Raw genomic sequence first — 24,302 nt, 5'->3', positions numbered from 1 at the left:
TATAATAAATTTGATATTAACTGGGAAAATTAATCTTCACTTGCATTTTAAAGCATGCATTCTGTAACTTGGGCTTCATTGAAACTTTACCTCCAGTTAAATTTCAAAACTTACCAACCCCATTTTAGTTGTGGTTTTCCCATTAAGATTAATAATAGTTTAAGCTAATCACCCAAACTACTACACATTTAAGGTGATGTTTCGGACATCTTACCGATACCCATCATCAGACCATTCTACCGAGACTCCTACTTGCCGATGCTGCCAGAAACTTGATGTGCATAGATTTTTGGCAGCATCGGCAAGTGGGAGTCTCGGCAGCATGGTCTTGATGGTGGGTATCGATAAGATGCCTGAAATGTCACCTTAAATGTATAGTGGTTTGGGCGATTTTGCTTAATAAACTGTTGATTTCACGTTGTATATTGAGTGTTTATTAAATATTAGTAATTAGTTTTATATGTTCACAATTTTTATGAAAATATAAAAAATTTTTTTCTATTTAGAAACAAAACAATGAAATACTCTTTTCTTTGCTCACCTGTTCTACCTAGTGGAGATTTAGCATTTTTTTTTTTTTTTTTTTTTTTGTTGTTTTTGCACCACAAAAAGATAATGAAATACAGTTAAATGATCTATAATCAATGTGTTAAGTTTGAAATTTAGGAAAATATTGAAACGTTTTGTTAAACCTGACTAGACTTCCTCAAGTTTTTTTTTTTCTCTCTCTCCTCCACCACCAAGCTGACTTTGTTTTCTTTTGAAGTCTTTAAATGTTTCTACCTCACTTTTGTGTATGGATTAAGAAGAAATCCATCCCTAAAATTATCAGAAGGTAGCTCTTCACTAATTTTATAAATATGTTAGCGTACATGTTGTATCAATTATTTTTTAACGCATGAAGGATGGAATTTTTTTAGAGTACAACTAATGTTCTGTTATGTTAGCAAAAAGTTGATCATTGCGATATGTATTGAAAACTGACACTAATATAATACAGAATGTTCATGCTGCATGCTATTTAAATAACCTTTATCTTCTCGTGTAAAATATCCAATTTTATTTTAAGGCAGTTATTTTATTGTAATATTGTTAGGCAAGAATTTTAGCAATTTTGAATATGCTGTAACTGGTTTGTAAAATGAAGATTTAAGTTTTACATTTGACAGAATTTTATTTACAAAAAAAAAAAAAAATAGCATGCCAGAGTCCATATCTATATTATTTGGGAACAAAAAAAAAATATATATAGTAATATTGAATTAGTAAAAAATTAATTCTTTATATAAAAAAATTGTCTATGTAAAAAAAATTTCAGGCACCACCCTAAATAATTCATGTTTGCTAACCAATGTTCAGTTCATATCATTTGTGTAGCTGCTGCAATTATAACAGAAGCAGATTTTTATGTATACAAATTTTTTTTTTTTTTTTTTTACACCCATAAAACCCTATTATGAAGAATGCTTTCATGTATTGTTATTTATGCTGAAAATAAATACAGAATTCTTGTGATTTTTGTATTTACCCTTATTTTCCCATATACTGTTATGTTAATGAAACAAATATATGCTAGAGTTGTACAGAATTTTTAAAACTGAGGGAATGACAGGACATGAACGATGTGGAAGTGAACAATAAGGCAAGTAAAAGGTGGTCTAAAATTGTTCCGTTGGAATTGGACTGAACCGATCCCGTTCACAAGTCAGGAGAGTTACTACACAGGACATGCTAGTTCACTGTGCCTTAATAATGATCCAAGTTGGGATTGAAATATCAAATTAGAGCAGGGTTTGTCAAGTGCTTGAGTATAGAGCTAATTTTGCTTGCACTTCAGTTGGTTAAAATTAGAGGATTGGGATAAGACATTGGTATCCAATAAATTAGAGTATGACTGCTGGGAGCAGCAATTGATATCACTGACACATTGTGGGGGGGGGTGATTCAGTGCACATACTGACAGTTTGTTGAATAAATAAGACTGCTAAAAATATGCCACAGGTTAGGTTAAAATGTGTCTGCTATTCTCCCCAGGCATGATAGGAGCAACTATGCCAAAAGCCTTGTGGATTAAATCAAGACTTGAGGATTCTGCAAGGCTTTGGGGGGGGGGGCAGATTTTATCAGCATGGCTTGCATTTGTATGTGGAAGGAAACTGTTTTTTGTAGTGATGGAATACATTTGAACAAAGATAGTAAGGTGGCTTTTGCCAATACTGAGAATTCCTTAAAGGTTCCATGAAACTGCTAGCCAAGAGGTTAGGTGTAATATGGATATACATTTATTGGTATGGGTCAAGATATATACATCTTAAGAGTTTGTTGTTACAGCAAAAGAGACAAGGTGGACAAGGATCGCAATGGTTAAAACAAATGTGAAGCTAATGCTGTGGAAACAACTTCAAGGACTGGGTCAATGTAAACTATGCTAAAACAGTTGCCTGTACTGTTGGAAGTGTCATCTAGAAATAGGGATGGTAAATTTTACTATTTTTAGTAATGCATTTATGCAAGATAAAAAGGGTAGTGTTTATCAAAAACAGCTTGGGCACAACAAACGATTTTGGTGTGAAGTAGTTTGTAAAGTACAATCAGGTTGTAGGATTTTGGGTGACCAAAATCATAAAACCTGAAATAATTCGCAAGAAAAACACTATTCCCTCCACAACCCTAATGGACCTTCAGTAATTCCCACCATGAATGCATGTACACTCAGTGATCACTGAATTATGACCCCACCTCCAGCTGACAACTGTGTAGGGTGCAGCTAAACAGGTCACTGCAACAGTTGACAAAAATTCAAAATGGCAAATGCAAAACCAATATTCCAAATGACACTACGCACTCAGATATGTTGGGGGTTCCACAAAAGATGCCCTCTCTTCACGGCAATGAAAAATGCTGTCACAACAACACTGGAGGACTGGAAACTAGTGTTCTAGTTAGATAAGTAATTATTTGGTGCAACATGAGTGGGCTCATGCATGCTGTCCAGAGAGATGGCAATAGTTGCTTAATATGGGGTATAACTATGATCCCTGATGTATATGGACCATTTCACTGGTGAGATCTACCAGTAGCTCTTAGGAGACCATGTTGCATTTTTTCCTGTAGAGGAATAGGATCTACCAAAACGATAATGTGCCAGGTCATTTAGGTCTGAACTTGCACAAGTAGTTTAAGGAACACAGTGAAGTATATCATTAAAAGGATGCATTAAAAGATGAATACTGTGCAAACAGTTAAAAAATGGAATGGGAAAGTAGCAGAACAACAATAAGCTTAACAGCCACAAGTTAATCTGTAATACTACCACAGAAATGATTAGGATGGCAGAAGTTGAATGGAACGAGTAAATGTCTAAGAGAGCAAAGAACGGAGAGTTCTTTGGGTATGAATAATAAAAATCAGGTAACACATTTGCATAATGTGTGTAAACGTCTTAGGTAACACTACCGATGTAGCTGATGAACAGGCACTTTGCATCGTTCTTTATAGGCAAAACACTGCAGGAGAGGCTAAGCAGCATGAAATGACATCTTTTACTAGAAAAGTTGAGCCTGAACGCAAATCAAGCTTGCGTTACAACCAGGGGCGAGCTGTCTCGAGGGTGAAAGGGGTGCGTTGCACCCAGGCACCATTAAAGTGGGTGGAAAATTTCAATTCGTACATGGGTGTTAGATACCTTAGGAACGCCCCTCACTACAACAGACTGGTCCGTCTGATTCAGTGATAGGGAAAATCATAGTAGCAATTAGAACATCGTTCCAGTTCAACCCAAATATATTCGGACCCATCAAGATCTGGCACAAGCCAAATAGGTCTTTGTGTTTGTTTTCCCCCATAGTGTCCTCGATGTAAGCACAGTGGCTATAATCACCATCCTCACCCAACCTGGTTGAAAAGGCCCAAATGCGAATCCAGTCAATGAAGTGAGCAACTTTTATGGGTTTTTTTTTTTTTTTCCCCGCTCTGATTGAGTTAGTCTGTCTCAGGATAGCAAGGAATTTTCCTCCAGTGAAAGAGGTAAACTGACCTGACAACATAAGCAATTTATGGGAATAATACACATGGATAGATGAGGTTGTCAGATGACCCTAATATGTTCTCTCTCTGTAAGAATATTTTTAAATAGTGTTGGAATACAGCATTATCACAGATAGCAAAGAACGGGGACAAGTTCTTTGCGTATGAATATGGAAAAAAAAAATTTGCGGGATGTGTGTAAATGATGTCTTAGGTAACGCTGTCAATGTAGTTGATGAACTCCATATTTTAGAATTTATGGATCCATGTCCATAGGACTGTGGGAATTAGTGTATTGGACTAGTGTTTTGACAATACAAACAAGAAGCATGACCTCTTTTGAATTTCATTTCAAGCAAGATATGCTACAGGTAAATGACGTTTCCCCAAGAATTCGACTGACTGGTCTGACAACAGCAAAGTACTGCTCGTCGCTCCTTGGGGAGTAGTACTATGTTGTACTATCTCTTTCCATGTTTCAATATCGGAGGGCTAGGTGCCACTGGAATTCGTTGATATGAAATGGGACTTGCGAGCAGCAGTTCTGCCATGAAAACGCATGCCATTCAATTCCTTTCTGACTGGATATATTTGCAGATCAAAGTAACATTATCTAAGGACTTTGCTAAGTTCACCATTTTCACTTTCTTTAGGAAGCGGTGATTCCTCTTCATTTTTTAAAGCCCACCTGACTTTCTACCTTTTTCCTCCATTTCACTACGCTTGCTATTTTGAAAGATTCAAATAGGTGACTGTTGCATGCACTGACAAATTGCGGATATACAGTATCTTCCAACGATTACGACTCTTTGTCACGCTGTAAGAACCTTACAAGGACTCACTTTGTTTGTTTGTAATAACTGTGCTGTTATCTGTACACTTAACTTCGTTCCATTTACGACAAACTCTTTAGGGTAATTTTTGTCTCTTAAACATTTTGGTTTCCTAATAGAACAAGGGCATGGCATCAGTTTACAGAACAAAGCTGTTTGTTGTTACACAATATTTGTGATTTCTTTCTTTTTTCAAATAAAAATGAAAGAATTATGCTGTTGTAGTATGGTTCTGGGAACATTAGCGACTAAGACATATTGTTCTGTATGTCTGTAAATTGCGAGTGATCTGTGGTTGATGGTCCTGGGGAAAAAATCAGACTACCCTCGCTTGAGACGGACTAACTTTGCCACGTTGTGAAAAAGGAAAGGTCGCATAAAAGTTCCTCATGTCATCGACGAGATTCGAACTCAGGTCTTTTTCACCCTGTGGGGAGGAGGACCATTCTACCAACTGGACTACCCACAAGCGCAAAAAGAATTATGTGCAGTTGGATTTTTGTAAACACTAATCGATACCAATTGCACTGTGCTATTTCCATAGCACAGTGATATCGTCACCGTCCTTCCCACACTGGGTGGAAAGGGCCCGGGTTCGAATCCCGTCGATGACGCGAGGAACTTGAATGGCTTTTTTCACTCCGTGGCTGAGTTAGTCGGTCTCAGGCGTAGAGAGCAATGTTTTTCTCCCGAGAAACTTGGGTTTTTTCCGTCCAGAAAAACAGGCAAATGGATCATAGAACGCACGAAATTTATAGACACAAATACGGGTTAATGTATTTAATGACGGGCAACCCTAAAATCACATATTGCAACATATCCATGTTGCATTACCTTTGACAATTTTGCTACAGGGTGTTGTCAACAATTATGTACATGTTCTAGAGACTTTGTTGTTCCTAGCGTTGTTAAAGACACTATCCAGTCAGGACACGTGCAATTTATGAATATAATACATGAGTAGGTTAAGTAATATTCCAGTGACCCTAATATGATTGTTTCTTGTTGGCTTTGCAAAATGAAGATCATTTCCAAATGAAACAGATCAGGGATCATAGCCAGCCAAAACTGGGTCTAGAGTTTGCGAAACACGAGTGCGACAATCAATTGGAGAAAGGAACTCAAGGAATACTTGGCTGGGATCCCCCCCCCCCCCTTACAGGGTTTTGAGGCTGGTTTTGGCCCTGGCTCTGGTACATGACACTTACTGCACTCTTACCCCATTCCATAAGGATTGGCGTAGTACATTATTGATGGTTTTATGGTGCCATTTCATTGACTTATTTTTATTTTTTTTTTTTTTTTTTGAATTACAAAGTCACAGGTAGCATCGCTTTAGTCATCACAGGGCTTCTCTGAAGAGTTGTTATAGTATGTTGCGTGTGTATCCTACCTTATAACAAAACGAGCAGTCAAGTGGTTATCCTTGTTTCTGATGGCTTATTACAGGTTATATTGGCGAATATATATGAGTGTCGAACCAATTTAACTCTTATGTGTTAATAAATGAAATGGCACCAAATTTTTTGGCCATGGTAGATGGTTACACGTTTCCACTAAATCATGTTTGCACTATGCTCAGAACCTGTCTCATCCAAGGTCATAATGTAATTCGTGCATTTGCTTCACTTCCATAATGAAATAAGTGCTACAACTCAGTGTTAGTATGTAGTCATTATGTCATATGTAGTAATTGTCAAGATATTTTAACCTTCCTGTGATGAAACCTGTAATCGACGACAGTAAGAGCAAATTAGGGCAACACCTGTAAGAAACTGAATCACTGCATAATATATTGCATGTTTCCATTAGTGAATGCAACTTTCCTCTGCTCTACATGTGATATTCGCGCACTGTAGCACCATCTCGTCTATTATAACTCAACCAGATATGTCTCTCCATAATTCCTGGTGCTGAAGGTATATTACTCCATAATGGAGTAATATACCTTCAGCACCAGAAACATTGCATTCTAACGTTTCCACGGATTGTGGGATGTATTAGTCTGGCCCTTATCCACTGTTCCATTCCATTCGTCTTCCAAGGCTCCAAATCAAAACTCTATGCCAACCATTACAACTTTTCTACATTCATGTTCATAAACCATTCCATGAACAGCACCGGTAGTGTGACACGGGGCATTATCCTGTTGATACAAACGTGGATTTGTACCAAAAAATGTCACATCGTAAGGACAATAGAATTGTCCAAAATGCTGAGGTAGGATATGGAATTCATTGCCACTCGCACAATTACCAAAGCCTTAAACCATACTATAATCCCATCTCATCAGAACTACATTACTGACCCAATGCACTACAATAGTAAGGTTCTCTTAAGCATTCTACACGTCCACACCCACCCATCTGACGGAATATGGTGTAACGAGATTCATCATTTCATAGAACTTATTCCAACTGCTTTATTGACCAATTGTGGTATTCGTTGGGCTATGCAAGGCGAGACTGCTGATTGTGGTTGGTGCTGGTTGACTTACGTTCCGCCACTCTCCCATTAAAATCAAGGCTGTCAAGTTCTGTATATAGTACATCCATGCACACTTTAACCCAGTCGATGCTTTAAACTCCCTCGTTGTTGATGTTGGGCAGGAATGCTGAGGAAATTGTCGTACCTTTCCAAATCTTTTCAGGTGTCGTGGAGCCATCTTTTGCGTTGCTGGATGGTGTTGGTATCATCACCGACGGTCGACTTTCTAAGGAGTAGGTTGTCAGCAATTGCACAACCCAGTATTGGGACATCTGCAAATAACAGCCTCCTCGAAATCAATCATCTCGGCTTTACGTGCTACAACCAAAACAAGTGATTTTTGTGGCTCATACTCCTTCCTTATATATCGGTCTTAGTCTCTTGTTTATCAGAGAAGGTCCAGTGGACTATATAAAGAAGGGGTGTTCAGATGACGTCAGTGACGCGAGGAATTTTTACGGGCTTTTTTCACAAGGTGGCTGAGTTAGTTTGTCAAGGGTAGCATGGTTTTTAGAAAATAGTTTTTCTTCCAGCAAACAGCAAATCGACGACAGAACCCGCACAATTTACAAACATATCATATATAGCCCAATACGGTGTAAGTTGCTGATGCACCTAAAACCATACAATCAACCATAAAACAAAGGATTTCGATTACATAGTGTGGTGTTTATGTAAATCAGAATTTTTGAGGTACAGATCATTTTGAATAATTTAACTTGTGAAATGCATATTCAAAGGAAAATTAAAAATTGGACCATAATTATTGACCTAATTAAAAATAATTAGTCCAAAACAAGATACTTTATACGAATTTTATTAAGGAATGTTGAACAATTCGGTTTTTTAAATACATAAACATTATGCAGTATTTATTTAGGATTGAATATGTATAAATAAGGAGCATCATGAAAATATAATCTCTGTTTGACATGCTCAATAACTCTTCCTAATAAAAGATGTTGTCCATACTCCACTGCCTCTTTCCGATCATGGGCTAGCCCCACTGCTAATAGCCAGTCAACAAGATCCTTACCAGAAAACACTGAAGAGTATTTTCTTTTCCCGATTCTTTTGTTGGAAACTAATTCTTTGACGCATTTATCGTAGTGATAAGTCAAAAATTGTTGGCATGTAACTCGATTAGCGGATGTCAGTTCTTCAAAATCTGGTAAAACCAAAGTCTTGCTGCCATAACAAAGTTGATGCCACATCCTTATACATGGTGTAATAATGAGCTGTGGATCGAGGCCAAAAAGAGCAAAGGTAAATACACCTTGTCCATATTTAAGGATTACATCGAGAAATTCAAGTTCTACATAGATACCTGTTTGGGCTTCCATTATTAATCTCCAGAAACACACTGCCAACTCAATTATCATGGAAATACATAGTAAAATGAGAAGGGTAACATGTCGAAGCATCTGATGGCTATCTCCATCTTCGTACAGTGACAGATCTTGAACCCGATGTTTCACATTAACTGCATACGTTTTCACTAATTTTTCACACAATGCACGTTGAACTGGCGTACATTTAGTTGCGGGTGAGCAGAAATAAGGAAACGTTGGTTGAATATTTGAAGATGAATTTTTAGCATTTTCTTTTTTAAGATGAATATTGGCATCCTCGATATCAAAAACGTCCTGACTTTCCTGAGAGCAATCACTTCCAGTAGTTTTCTTATTGCGGACAGACGTTCCCAGATTGCTATCTGTATCTGAGCTTTCTCCTTCGATCAAGAGCAACGACTGGTAACCAGCTGTATAATATGAATTATTCTGATTAATTTGCTGAATCATAAGACATATTACAGTTGTCGTAAAACAAGAGAAGACTAATGCAAGGGTAAGAGATGCCTCGATCTGACCAAATTGAAAATTAGGATCACCAATTCCTTTCGTTGGAGCGTTCATATTCGTTGCAATGGCACACACTAAAACCAATGACATTCCATATCCAACACTAATAATTATAATTCGCCTTCGGAGTAAAAAACACAAACCTCTCCTGCGAAGAAGTGATAAAATTAATGCAAGTAAGGCAGTCCATATTCTTGTAGAAAATATACTTCCAAGGGTCAATACATGTTGGAAATGTAATATCCACTTCCCATTAAAATTAATAGTCGTGATTATTCCACCAATAGACGTAAAGAGTTGTGCAATAGCAAGGTAAAGCGTAATCTCGTGAGTTACTTTCCTCCATTTCTTACCGACTAAAAGTATGAGTATTACCCACATAGTGCACAATAGACTGGCAATGCTGGTGTACATCATGGTGTTCATTAAATCGGAGTGGAATTGGAAAGCGCCTGATAGAGAAACTGTGGTCATACTAGCGGAAACAAACATTAATGGTGCCGACAGAAAAGTACCAGCTATCATTCCTGCTGCTACCACTTCTGTTGGCATTTCAAACTGCGATGCAAAGATGAAAACTGTTGGGGAAGATGGAAAAGTTCCATAGAGAAATCCAAAACTACTCAGCTCCTTGGTTTCTTCTGGAGAGTTTCCTGTGGGAAGTGCATTGACAATTTGTCGTATGATCAGCGGCAATACTAAGATCTTCATGATAACCAACAAAGCTGGAGTAAGCAGTTTAGCCCCTCTGAGGAGACTGAATTTTCCAAACAAACTGTGACCTAACAGAAACAAGGCAGCCCCTGGAAAAGTCAATCCTAGAACTTCTACAAATTTCTTCACGACCAGTGGAAGTTGATGGTGGAACACGACATTTCCAACAACACCAAAAAATGTCATGAAAACCAGTGGGTTAAAGAAAACACTCTTCCAAAGAGCACCAAGAAGATTTTTTCTAAGTTTCTTCTGACTGTTTACTTCCTTGTCGCGCTGGCGCTGCAATTCCATCAATAAGAACCCCACAGGATTGATTAACATAAGCTGAACTGGGGCAAGTAAGTACAAATAATATACAAATTCTGGACGGTCATCATATAGGGACAAAATTAGTGGCAATCCTAAACAAAGATCATTACTCTGGGTACAAAAAATGGCATAGAGGCCAGCTTTACCTGTATTGGTTGGTCTCGTTAGCAGCAAAGTTGAGAAAAGCACTATGAGAAATATGCATAACTTGCCTATACTTAAACAGATCAATAGAGTCCAGTTAATATGATCTAGCTTCGTCTGAGAAACTGAGAAAAAAATTAAAGAAGGCAAGGAAAAATGCCTTACAAAAGTATTCAGACCTTGGGCCTCTGTAGTGGATATTATACTATACCTAGCTGCAAAATAACCTGAAAATATAACACAAAAACACTGTGCTAGTACTGGAAGAAGTTTTGTGTAAGCAATACTTCCCATCGATGGTGTATTTCTTCCAAAGGTATTGAACTCAGTAGGTTTTATTGGTGGACTAGATGTTAAAAGTGTGGAACCAACTGAGGCGCCCATGACTTGCTTAAATGCTTCTCAAGATTTTTTCTTCTTTTGTTTTTCTAGTTAGCCGTTTTCTTTTTAAAAATTACTTCTTCAGCCCTGCGGAGATAAAATATAGTAGTGATTTAAATAACGAAGAATCTTATTCAAAATGAAGATACATTAAAATCGTTGTACATAGGCATAATTTCTTTTTTGTACGTAGCTATGTGTATGCAATGTACAGAAAGAGGCATAGCCATAATGTTGCTAATCATCACTTATTGTTGAAGAACTTTGCCACGAGTTGCCATTACATTACTCTTCCTAGTCTATAAAAGGCACTGCTCCAATGAAGAGGTATACTGGTTTTTTTGTTTTTTTTTTAAGTGTATGTCACTACGCAGACCTGGTTTTTTGGGATTAAAAAGAAGTCGAAACCTCAAAAAGACTTATGATAGGCAGTAGACGAAAGCAAAACGTTGTTAGAAAGAAAAGACAGATAGAAACAACGCGTGAAACATCCGGTAGAAACAGACTATCAAATTCAACTTCAACTAAGATCAAGGATTGACAAGTCCGCCCACACCCAGATTTTAGTTCTTTTTTAGACTTCATCGCTGGACAAATAAAAAATAAACCAACAGTTTCTTTTTATTGGTCCGGCTAATTGAATTTTCATCCCACAAAACAGCTCCTCAAATAACTTCGTTACTGGAAATACCGAAGTCATATTAACAAGAACATCTTTGGAAGAATTTGGACACATTCGATTTTCACTGGAACATCTGCAGGGTTACGAAATGAGCAAACAATGTAAACTTGATGATGTAAGCTGCAAATTGCTTTAAGTATTACAATGGAAGGTATCAGCGGTATACCATCGATTATAATAGTATCGCCATACTAATATTCAAAGAAACAGCATATACCTATATATATATATATATATATGGCACTTTCTTAGGTACGCCCCTGCTGTGCACACAAAAGGTTTGTCCCACAACGTCGCAAGTCACATGACCACAGTTATGGATATAAATGCAGCAGAACAACCTTTCTAGTATCAGTTAAGCGTACAAACCGTAGCAGGAATGGGGAAAAGAAGTGATCTAACGGACAGTGAACGTGGAATGGTAGTAGGTGCAAGACGTGCTGGACAAAGTATCTCTTGAAATGACAGTTCTCCTGAACTTTTCAACGCCACAGTTTCAAGGGAGTATCGAGAATGGTGCAACGGACTGAAAACATCCCCTCAACTGCACTTCTGTGGAAGAAAATCGCTTGTTGATGAGAGAGGTCAGAGGAGGATGGCTAGAATTGTGCAAGCAAACAGACGGGCCACAATGTCGCACATCCCTTCAGAATACAACCTTGGTGCACAGAACAAAATATCGCAACGGACCACTAGTCGCCCTTTGTCGTGAATGGGCTACAACAGCCGACGGCCACATCGCATACCTTTGTTATCAATGAAGAACGAGAGGCACGCCTCCTGTGGGCACAGCAACACTAGCACTGGACTATCGAGGATTGGAAAACAGTTGATTGGTCTGACGAGTCGAAGTCCCTGGTGCATCACGTTGATGAAAGGTTCAGAATTTGGCAAAAAGAACATGAATCCATGGACTAGTTAGTCATGTCTGACGACTACTGTGCAAGGTGGTGGGGGGGGAGCAGTGTTGAGGGGAATGTTTTCTTGGCACAGGATGGGTCCATTGATATCCATAGATTCACGTCTAAATGCCACATCGAACCTAAACATCGTTGCTGACCAAGTGTATCCGTTCATGTTGACAGTCTATCTTCAGTCAGATGGTTATTTCCAGCAGGATAATGCGCCGGTGCACAAAGCCCGAATCACTATGGAATGGTTCCAGGAACATGACAATGACTTTTCTTTGCTGCAATGGCCCTGTCAGTCCCGGGATCTCACTCCTATTGAACATCTTTGGGATGAGCTGGAAAGGGCTGTTCGCTGCAAGTCTCTACACCTCCGTCGAATCTCAAGGAACTGCTTGACACACTGATGACACACAACGTTTTCAGCATTTCGTTCAATCCACGCCTAGACGAATTCAGGTTGTTGTGAAGGCTAAAGGAGGCTCAACACACTACTAAGTAGGTGTACCTAATAAAGTGGCAGCACAGTGTATATATTTTTGTCCCTTGCTCTTTTCTACTGACTACAGATCTGGGATTTAGTTTCTCATTGTCCTGAATGGAACAACAGCTGCAACTTTTTTTTTTTTTTTTTTTTAGTTTCTAATGCAGGGGTGTCCAACTCGGGGTTCAGAGACCGCATGCGGCCCGCAGCCATGGAGATAGCCTTCAAGCGTTATGAATCCCCCAAGTTTAAAACTAAGGTGTAACAAAATATATTTCACATTGACTTTTGAAAATATCCGTTTTTAGTAATATTCGATTTTTCTATATTTCTTTCTTATATTTCATGTATCTTCCTCAGAATTTAGCAATATTAATTATAATCATATAATATTGAAATAACAGTTATTAGTATTAATGAAATAATTGGCGGATTTTCATATTTAATTATAAACCGTATAAAAAGTACTACGAATTGATAACCAAAATTAAATACCATTTCGAAAAATACATAATTAAGTAAAGGTAAGGAATTGGTCTTGTGGCCCACGTGACCTTCAGCATTTTAACTGTTTTGACCAATAGCCAAAAAAAAAAGTTGAGCGTCCCTGTACTAATATAAGAATCAATTTGTATTTAAATAGAATTTTTTTTTTTTGGTTACACGTATTCACTTTAGCGCCTCTGGAGGAAAGTTTTGTAATCTTCATACATTCGTTGCACTTGTCGTTGGTTTGTTATTACTGAAATAGTGGAAATTTTATTCTTTGTTGGTGTAAGAATATAAAATGGCATATCTTTTTGGAAATCTTCGAGTTGCAACGAAGCCATATTTATGGAAAGGTCTTTGCCCAACGCCTTTACAATGCGTTCAACCCATAGTCACTTCTCCTTCGAAACTGAAAAAGGAAGAAAACTATTGGGACAAAAACAGTCGTCTTAAACGTCCAATGTCACCTCATCTCACTATATATAAGTACCAACTTACAGCTGTCATGTCCATAACCCACAGATTTACTGGCTTAACCATGGCATCGGCTCTGTATGGGTTATCACTTGGAATGCTAGTGTTACCTGGTAACTTTCCACATTACGTTGATATGATACAATCACTACATATTGGATCTGCAGTTATATATACTGTAAAATTTGCTTTAGCTTGGACATTTTTCTATCATTTTGCCAATGGTATCAGACATCTAGCTTGGGATCTTGGTTACGGATTTGACTTAAAAGATTTGTATACAAGTGGCTATTTGGTTGTGGCATCATCGGTAGCATTAGGAGCTCTTGCTGCTATGTGGTAATCGGTAGTGGAAAACTGCATGGTACAGTTTTGTCTAAAGGATTTAAAGGTGCTACGAGTAACTATTCAGATTTCGTAAAAGATGTTCGGTTTTTCCCAGTAGTGGAAATAGTATGTATTTATAGATTTCAGTAGGAATGTGAATTAATCAGACTTTATGCAAATCATGTATTTGTTGAAGACAGTGAATGTAGCAAATGTTTACGTTCAGTAAGATAATAAACAAATCTTCAACAACTTTAAGACCCTCAGGTTTTGATAAATTTAATACATATTGAGGAAACTTAATGATTGTGTATAAAATATAGGACTAAAATGTAGTACTGAAAGGTGTTTACGAGAATGTATTACAGTAATCAGTGATATTAGATCTTTAAAGGCCATACAGTGTTTAATCTTTATGATAATAAGCAGGTCGCAATAAATATTAAAATTAATAATAATAAAACATATCGTGAAAAATAGAATTAAGACTATTTGAGAAACCTCAATACATTAATGGCTAGGGTATGTTTCAAGACAATACTATACTAGGCAATGGTCAAGTTATGCCTTGAGTACTGCATACAGGTCTGGAGGCCTCATTTTAGGAAGGATGTAGAGTTGCTAGAATTCATTCCAAAGAAAGAATGGAATAGCGTCAAAAACTGTTTTGAGAAAAATAATTTTGTAAAAACATAATCTTACTTTGTAGAGAACAATTTTTTTTGTTTTCATTTCACTGCATTATTCTATAATATCTTATAGCAGATATTACCCTTGCAGCAGTCCGTGGAACATAATGTCATAGGACATAATGCCATAGGTAATGCACTCACTACACTGGACTATTTATTAGTTATTATTATTGAAATGTGCTCGTTTTAGTAATAACAGCTAAAAGGAGATATAAATAAATAAATTTTCTGTTTTACTCCGGGATGACCACACAGTCAGAGGAGTTCACAAGATAGAATACAAGAAACAGCACCATATTTAGCAGCCAGGGGTTTGAACCGAGTCACTTAAAGCACTTGTATTTATGCACCTTAATGTAAGTGAAAACTTTATATATAGTAAAAATAATATGATAATACACACACACGCATGTTATTATATGACAGTTTGACACTTAACTATATTGAAGCATTTGACATTCTAGTTGCTTTACTCATTTTACTAACTATTCAAGGATATTATATAGGCACTAACTTGTCATTAACATTAACAGAACACAGCTAAAATTATATTACACAACTTAAAAAAAACAGTAATTTAATTCTATTATTGCTTTTTAAAAACAGTGTAATCTGTGTTCCTTACTATTAACACTGTGTTGAAATATTTAAACTATGTTCTGGATACTACATCACAGCTAATCCTTGATTATATCAAACTTCTAACAGACCCAAACTTATCTTAAACTTAAGATAAGTTTAGGTCTGTTAAAATGATAATGTCTGGCAAGAGCAGTTCGTCTTAAGCAGGCAATGTATCACTGTATACAGTATTTAAAATTAAATTGTATACAAGTATTTTAAAATTAATAAAAGCAAAAAAAGGTGGAAGGAAATGGATTGCTGGATTGGTGGTCACTGGGAGAGGGCAGGAGAGAAGAATGAGTGGAAAACAATGTAGGAAAGGTGTAACAAAAATGCTTCCTGAGGAAGCATTTTTACCCCAAAAAAGTGTTGTTCTAAAGGTATATTCAGCTGCAGATGTTTACATTGGCTGATGAATACTCTCAAAATTACCGGGTATATTTTGGATTGTGTGACAATCCAAAACATAGCCAGCCACTATGAACTTGTGAAGACTTACTGCACTGCTAATTAGAACTGTATAGACTACAGCTCTTAGGTGTCCCCACAATAATTACTAATTTACATAGTATAAAATGTATAAAATTCAGGTGTCCCTACATGTGAATTTTATACAGTATTGTGTAAAACTGTGTAATATTCCCATCTGGTGAAAATGTAAGCTGTACAGTGAGCCTACCTCAGCCCAGCAGCCAGGGCTGATAACATCTGTTGAGCAACTCATGAACAGTAGTGCTGAAATGTGGGGGAGCAGGGAGCTCCATGCATACTCTTTTCTGTAACAATGCATTTTCAAACAATCTAGACAAGATCATTTATCAAAAAATCTCTGTAAATGTTGTTTCCAAATTTGTGGTAGTACCGGTTACCAATGACCTCGGCCCAAATGTTGATGGGAAACTGTTGCTGCCAAGATTGAACAATCCAACAAGGATTTTCTTCTGCCCACAGGTGCTGGTGTTATGAAAATTTATGGTATCACCCTTGGTAAAGTGAGCTTCATCTGTAAAGAGAATATGAAATGAAACAAGAGTCAACACTGCTGCATAAACCAGTTTAAAACAAACCAAAATGGTTGTTAAAAATTTTCATTGAATGTTTTTCTATAATATAAAAAAACTGAAATCCGGTGTCAGGTAACACAGTGTTATGTCTCTATGACAGAATAATGTTCTCGTTTATACTCTGGCACGACCACCAGGTCAGTAGAGTTTACAATAAATTAATCAATACAAATTGTTAATCGTATTCGGCAGTCACGGGCTCAAACCCCGGTCCACTCAAAGAGCGTGTGCTACTGCATTCGCGTTCCTGACCACTTGGCTACATCAGGCCTTAATGACTATGCACATTATCCTGCTTGCCACCATTTTGAAAAGTCTGGGTTTAAATCCCATCAGTTATGTGGGGAGCTAATTCTGGCCTTTTCTAGCAAGTTTTCCTTGTGTCATTTCATTTTTCAATCAGTTAAACTATCCTTAAAATAAATGCAGCTTACAGATGCAATGCAGATGCTATAGAAATAATTCTTCCCATTATATTATACTTCTGTAGAAATATAGAAAAATTGGGTATACGTTCTACTGCTCAGCAGCATTATGATTCATTAAGATATATACTGGCTTTTTCTGATGTAAGAACTTGTGAACAAGGAGAGCATTAGTGAAGTAACTATTATACTGCAAACCTTACCACCAGGGCCAGCTCAAGGGTGTACGGTTCCCCTAGGTCACATTGACTGATGGCACCCCCCCTCCAGCCAATGCAAAGATTTTAATTTCTTAGAATGATTAATTTCACATTTTATTTACTTACAAAAAGTAAATTATATGCAATATAATTATGTAAATTAGTAATTATAAATTATAATTATGTAAATTATGAATTTAATATTGTTTGTTTTTAACATGTTAACACGTGACATACACAAATTTTTTCTTGGGGACTTTGAGAGGAGGGGGAAGCATCGGAGCCCCTAGGCCAGTGCCTACTTGGCCTTACCCTAAATCCAGCCCTGCCTACCACTGTGTGTGTGTGGTCATGAGCTTCTTAATGTGTGTCTTGTGGGTGAATCATTGATGCTTTTTATACCAGAGAGGTTACTTGGTTTCAAATTCTTTCGTTCATTTTAAAAATATAGTATATTTTTCAAATTAAGGAAATTCATTAAAAAACATGCAGTGATGCATCAATCAGACTCGTAAAAATGATAACTAAATGTACTCACTATTCCAGCTTTTTTACTAATTTCAAATAACTAAAGTAAAACTATTCCAATTTTAATTCAAGAAATATTAATAAATACAAAATAAAAATAACATGGTGTGTGTGTGTGTTTTTATCATGTTATTTTTACACAGGGTATTCCAATTAAAAGTCATGGGGATCTATCTCACATATTTTTAGGTTTAGGCTATTTATCATCTAGACCTTTTTTTTTTTGTCACATTCGGACTGAAATTTTTGAATTTGATGGTAACATTTGACTGAATGATTAATGACTAATTATTTTACTAAGTGATTAATGACTAATTTGACTATTTAGATTTTATGATTTATAAATTAAAATTTTTCTCAATCAGTTGCTTTTTCCTTTAATCATGTCTTTAAATGAGATATTTTCTTTGCAGGTGTTATCCATCCTAAAATAAACTATTCACACACTTGGTGGTGCATCACAATAAATAATATTAATAAATGGGCATTATGTTGCAAACCCTTTACTCAGTTTTTGTTTACATGAATAATGAGTCAGAACACAGATTACAAATTGGCCTTTCTCTAACTGCTGATGTCATATCATACGAAGCATCTCCAATCTAGTATCCTCACAGCCTCAAATTTCCCCACATCCTATTCACCATGCTCTATTAGTCCTTAATTTTATTGTTGAAAAGTCCATTCCACTTTTTGCTTTTTTTATGCTTTTTTCTCAAAATGGGAAATTGTTTCCCATTATCGGTTTAGTCTAAAATCATCATCAATGTACTTCTGAAAACAATGATATCTTCATCTAAATAAAAATAATAAAATGGTTGTAATGTGAAAAGTTATATCTCAACTGCAGCTGTACAGCCAAGACAGCTAAATGCACATACAGAAGAGTGAACATCCCATGCAACTGCTGATTTTTTTTTTTTTTGTTCAAATAAAATCAACTTACATCCATTTCAGAAGTACACCAATGACATTTAATGAACAGATAACAAATTTTCCATTGAGAAAAAAGCAGTTGAACAGGCAAGATTTAAATTTAGAAATCACAAAATCTAAATAGTAATACTTAGTTTATTTTTAAAATCAAATTCAAAAAAATTTTTCTTAAAAACCCATAATCTTAATTTTAATATATGAGAAACTAGTTAGATTAGATTGAAATTAAATTTTATTTCCAGATAAGAATGCAAATCTAAGGGCGCCTCCGTAGCCAGGTGGGAGGGAGCAGCAGTGCGTAGCACACGCTTCTTGATTAGACCGGGGTTCGAGCCCGTCACCACCAAATACGGAGGATGCGGAAAGGTCAGGGAATGACTACCGCATATTCCCGGAGCAATATGGCCTTAGTTGCTAATGCTCCTAAAAACCAAATAACAAACAAACAAAACAACAGCAAATCTAAATTTCAGTGAAGATGATACTTTGAAGAATTTAAACACCGATTGGCTGGATTTTTGATACGCAAAACTCTTGTGTTTCAAAACTTCTAAGTTCTAAGTTCTTAAAACTTCTAAGTTTTAATTTTTCTGCATATTTTTAAAGTATTCTAAAATTTCATCCAAAATGCAGCCTTAAGGATTTGCTCAAGAAAATTGGATTTATGTAAGTTATAATGATATTAGGACACAGTTTTTTAGGATATTTTATTATAGAAATTGCCTCTGACTGCATGCCAGGATCTGTGCAACCCTGCAGCATTTTATTTCTTCCAATGCCTGCACAACAAACATGCAGGTGGATTCAAGTCCAATGTAAATTCAGTTGCGGGTCAGAAGTTGCAGCAATCCACATCTCACATAAAGACCAGCAGAATTAATTTGTAGGATCACTGTGACCGTGAAATACAGAATAACTTACAATTTAAAAAACTTTTTTCAAAATTGTTTTTGTTAAAAGTAATTAATGAAATTTAAAGTAAAGAGTTAAAATTGCATGATTCCAATAACAATTTTTGTATCTTTCTTAGTTCTGTTTTTTAAATTTTTGTGAAAATCCTGAACTTGCTTAGCATAGCCTTCCCTTTGAAGCAAAAATTCTTTATAATCAAATCTAAATTCCTCCTCTCAAGAAAATATTGCAAATTACACAAGCCAGGACTCACTTCATGAAGTTTTCAAAAAAATGTATCCAGTCTTTCCTTAATATTAAACTCCCCTCTGTTAAGAATATTCTTGACTGTTCTAAATCATCACCTGTCACTCCATCTCAACTCTAGTATCTGGTTAGGCTACATCACAGGAAATTATTTCTCAAATAGTCTCCCCAGTGGTCCAAATTTCTCCAAAAATTCCTTTCTTGTCTCCACGATGTCATCTTTTTTATTTGATCCTAAGGTTGTGGAAAGCCTGATTAATAAATTTCCGTTACAGGAATTTGGTAGGTCCTGATAAACATATCTAACTTTATCATACAAAAATGCTTGCTAGTTTATATTTTACAGTTTCAGTCCCCCCCCCCAAGTCTATATATAATGTCTTTCCACTACCTAAAGTTGAAAACATCCTCTTGCCTAAGGACTTCAGACCTATTGCCACCTCTTCTTTGATTCTAAAACTGATGCAAGAAGCTCGACTTCTCCTGCTTACTCTTCAAATTGTTTCAAATTTATATGTATATATTATGGAAAGAAGGGCATATCTATGATTATTAATCTATTATCAACCACCTTTTTTCTCATTACCAATGTGTTTGAAGATAAAGCCCAGCTAGATATATATAGTTTATCTTGATATACAGTATGCATTTGATAAGTTAGCACTGATAGACTAATTTTTTTTACTCAAGAACAATGGTATCGCAGTCAGTATTCTCTTCTTTCTAAGAGCCTCACTACATAACTGTACTCTGAATTTGTTCTATAAAGATCATTTGTTAACCAAGTCTGCATACCCTAGGAGTCAAATCCTGTCTATACTCTTTTTCTTCCCTTATTTATTCCCTACTAGCTGTTCTTGGAATTCTATTTATCTCCTATGCAGATGATCTCAAAATATGCACCCTCTCACACCTTTATCTGAGTCACTGGCTAACGCTATATAAATCGATAAAGTTTGTTTTAGAAACTACTGCTAAACACGTTGGGAATTACTTATTTAAGAGAGGTAGCAAATTATGTCTGCAGACCCTTAGCCATAATATGAGAGCATCCTTGGATTTGAGGGAGGCCCTTATGGACTGGAGATGTGCAAATATATATACCCAATTCATAAAGGGGAAATCAGAGGGTCAAGCAAGACCTGTAAGCTTCACTTCAGTTCCAGGGAAAATAATGGAGTTGCTGATTAAATAAGTAATGAAATTATACAGCAGTCACAGCATGAATTTGTTAAGGGGACCATCTTTTCTGACCAATCTAATTGGATACTACAATGCAGTAACAAAGGAACTTAATGCAAAAATAATAATTTTGGCATCCATATACTTAGATTTCAAAAAAGCTTTTGATACTATTCCATGTAAAGATTACTGCACAAATTGAAGTAGTGTGGCATTAGGGGCAAATTATTGCTATGAATAAAGGAATGATTGAGTGTCAGAATGCACAGAGTTGTTATCAATGGGCACTGCCCTTCAATGGACTAGTGTTATTAGTAGAGTTCCTCAGGGTTCATTGCTGGGCCAAGTATTGTTTTCAATATTTATTAATACTGATGAAGGCATATCAGGCTAAATTTGCAGATGATATAAAGGTTGAAAGAGAGTCAAATGAAAGTAATTGGGATATGCTGCTGCAATGAGATATAGAAAAATTAGGCAAATGGACTAAGAAGTGGCAATTTAACATTAACAAATGCAAGCGATTGGATAAGGGTAGCAGTAATCCCAGAATAATATACCAACTGTGTGGTGTCACACACAAAGGTAGTGGACACAAACAAAAAACTGAGGGTAATTTGTGCAGTCTGGCGTGAAGTTCTCTGATAAATGCAGACAGACTTCTAAGACAACTTGTGGGGTTTTGTCAGTGATAATTAATTCTACCAGTAGGGATAAGGAGGTGATTATCCTAAGTTTAGGCTACACCTTGAGTATTGCATATGTCTGGAAGCCTCATTCCAGGAAGGATGTTAATCTGTTGGAATGGGTGCAGAGAAGGGCAACAAAATTAATGAGGGGAACAAAAGAGTACTCTTACCAAGAAGGTAAGAAAGTTCTATAAATTGCAGCATCTAGAAACTAAGCACCTATGAGGAGAAGGGAAGTGTTTATGATTTTTAATGGAATGAGTACACTGAATGCTGATAGCATCCTTCCTCTCACTCAGACAAATGATAGAATATAAATTTATATTCAGGAAGGATGGTTGCAGGAGAGATATGTAGAATTTTCTTTCTGCCAGCTGGTAGTTGATCATTGGAACAAACCTGCACATCTGGTGTGGTGTGGAAGTGAGTAGTTTGAATAAATTTATGTAAAACTAGACAAATGATTAGAGAGAGGTTGGACAGGTGATGCAAGAGGTAATATTCATTTTTTGGCCGATGCTGTATAAGCTTTCTTTCTTGCATTATTTTCCACAATTAATAATAATTCTGGTCTTAAAATTAATGCTCTAAGGATCTTTGATATGCATCCAGCTTCCCATTTTCTTCAATTAATTATGGCTCTGAAATCTGGGCTGGTGCCTGTAAGTATTTAACAAATAAACTTTACTCTGTAGTACCAACTTTTGAAAAGATCAACTGGAAATCAGGTTTTCATTATACCATTTCCATATATCAGATCTACCTTAATCTTAGCTGCTCCACTCTTTACAGGAATATTCAATTAAAATTCCTTCTCACCTTTAGCATGTTATACAATACCTAGGTTTCACCCTCAATCTGGACAAAGGTAGAATGGCATATCCCAGAAATCACCTAGAATACTAAAATGACACCATTTTGATTCCTATTAAAAATTGTCTGAAGGGCAGTGACAAGTTCTTCCTTACCTCCTCACTCTAGTTAATCAAATAGCTAAATATTGATATTAATCTGCTTCTTCTAGGTAAACAATACATTTAAGATGTTTTCTAAAATTTTCCAGCTGTTATCTTAACAATAATACTTAGTCTACTGTTTTCAAGCTTATAAACCTGCACTGTAATTGCATTGTTTATGAATGTTAGCTTATGTATGTAGACTAGTTATGGGCATAATCCAATCATTCATAATCGGTTATTTCAATAATTGATCAAATGCCATCTCTCCTCTCATTCCATTTAATTATCAAAAATCCATAATCAATTATGAAAATCCAATAATAATCAATTATTCATTTATGCCCATCACTTATACAGGGTGTCCCAAAAATATTGGTACAAACATTTAGGGGAGGTAGGTAACATCTAAAGGAATGTGATCGCATAGGAACCCATAACCGGAAACTTCACGGGAAAGTAGTAGAGAGGCGCAAGACAGTAATTAGTGGCAAACATTTATTTGACATAATATTAACAATGGAGTACGAGATGGATGCATTTCATGACGTTACAACAGATGCTTGAAGGTTCCACCATGAGACGCGATGCATGTGTGACACCGACGCAGCATGGAGTGGCAGACACGGTCGAACACACCTGGAGTTTCTTTGACAGCAGCAGCGCAGCCGAGTCTCGCCACAAGATCCATTTCCGTCTCCACGGGTGATTCATACACGATAGATTTGAGGGCCCCCCACAGAAAGAAATCAAGGCTCGATAAATCAGGTGAGCATGGGGGCCAGGCAACGGGTCCACCACAGCCAATTCATCAACGCCCAAAATTCCTGTTCAAATGGTCACAAACACACCTTCCATAAAGGGAAGACGCCCCGTCATGTTGAAACCAAATGTTGCGTCTCACATTTGCTGGAACATCGTCAAGTAACCTTGGTAGAACTTGTTCAAGAAAGATCCGATATTTTGCGGAGTTTATGCTGAATGGTAACAGGTATGGGCCGACTAAGCAGTCACCGACCATACCTCCCCCACATTTATTGCGAAGCGATGTTGTCGCATGGGGGCGCACACCATGTGGGTTGTCGTGAGCCCACACATGAGCATTGTGCTGATTGAATAATCCTTCCCGAGTGAAATAAGCCTCATCTGTGAACAAAACATAGGCTGGAAAATTCAAGTCTTGAATACTTTCTTGGAGAAACCACTGTGCAAAAGCCACACGTGCAGGATGATCTTGGGGGGAGCAGTAACTGAACCCTTCGGAGATGAAAGGGGTGTAAGGATCGTCGTGCCAGATACGCTGTACACTGCAACAAGACACTCCTAAGGCAGAGGCAACGGCATGTGTGCTGGTAGTAGGATTATTCTGGACGGCATTCAACACACTTTCTTCCATGGCGGGAGTTCACGTCGAACGTGGTCTGCCCGCACTACTCCTGTTACCTCTAAATGACCCATAATCACACAAATTTTGATGCACATGTGCAAACAAAAGGTGGTCCGGTACATGTCTGTCTGGGAAGCATTCTCCATAAATTCGTTGAGTGGCTCGTCCATTGCCCTCTGCTAATCCATATACTAGGTGCATGTCTGCCAGCTCACAGTTCGTATATCGATGCATGCTCTTCGTGGGGCAACTACTGCTTGAATGAGTAAACCAGAAATTTTCCCTCTCGCGAACTGATGAACAGCGCTGTGTACCGACTTACGGTGACATCCCCTAAA

The 24,302-nt window shown here is 36.9% G+C and overlaps 2 protein-coding genes across 2 annotated transcripts; one reads left to right on the top strand and one right to left on the bottom strand.

Moving 5' to 3' along the window:
- Positions 1 to 8,218: 8,218 nt before the first annotated feature.
- Positions 8,219 to 10,762, bottom strand: LOC150084078 (lysosomal cholesterol signaling protein-like). The gene has a single exon (XM_090376106.1). The coding sequence runs from the start codon at positions 10,760 to 10,762 to the stop codon at positions 8,219 to 8,221; it is 2,544 nt and encodes an 847-aa protein (XP_090232232.1).
- Positions 10,763 to 13,542: 2,780 nt separating this feature from the next.
- Positions 13,543 to 14,369, top strand: LOC150084077 (succinate dehydrogenase cytochrome b560 subunit, mitochondrial-like). The gene has a single exon (XM_090375020.1). It carries the CDS (start codon positions 13,621 to 13,623, stop codon positions 14,137 to 14,139), a length of 519 nt encoding a protein of 172 aa, XP_090231146.1. The 5' UTR covers positions 13,543 to 13,620; the 3' UTR covers positions 14,140 to 14,369.
- The last annotated feature ends 9,933 nt before the right edge of the window (positions 14,370 to 24,302 follow it).

This window comes from Mastigoproctus giganteus, chromosome 6, assembly GCF_048544385.1.
Source record: "Mastigoproctus giganteus isolate SK-2022 chromosome 6, ASM4854438v1, whole genome shotgun sequence".
In the NCBI taxonomy this organism is placed as follows: domain Eukaryota; kingdom Metazoa; phylum Arthropoda; class Arachnida; order Uropygi; family Thelyphonidae; genus Mastigoproctus; species Mastigoproctus giganteus.
Note: the sequence above shows the minus strand (reverse complement) of the source record. Positions and strands in the feature narration are given on the sequence as shown.

Bases quoted from the DNA above. Each gene is read 5' to 3' on its own strand.
- LOC150084078 (XM_090376106.1), bottom strand. From the start codon at position 10,762: ATGGGCGCCTCAGTTGGTTCCACACTTTTAACATCTAGTCCACCAATA.
- LOC150084077 (XM_090375020.1), top strand. From the start codon at position 13,621: ATGGCATATCTTTTTGGAAATCTTCGAGTTGCAACGAAGCCATATTTA.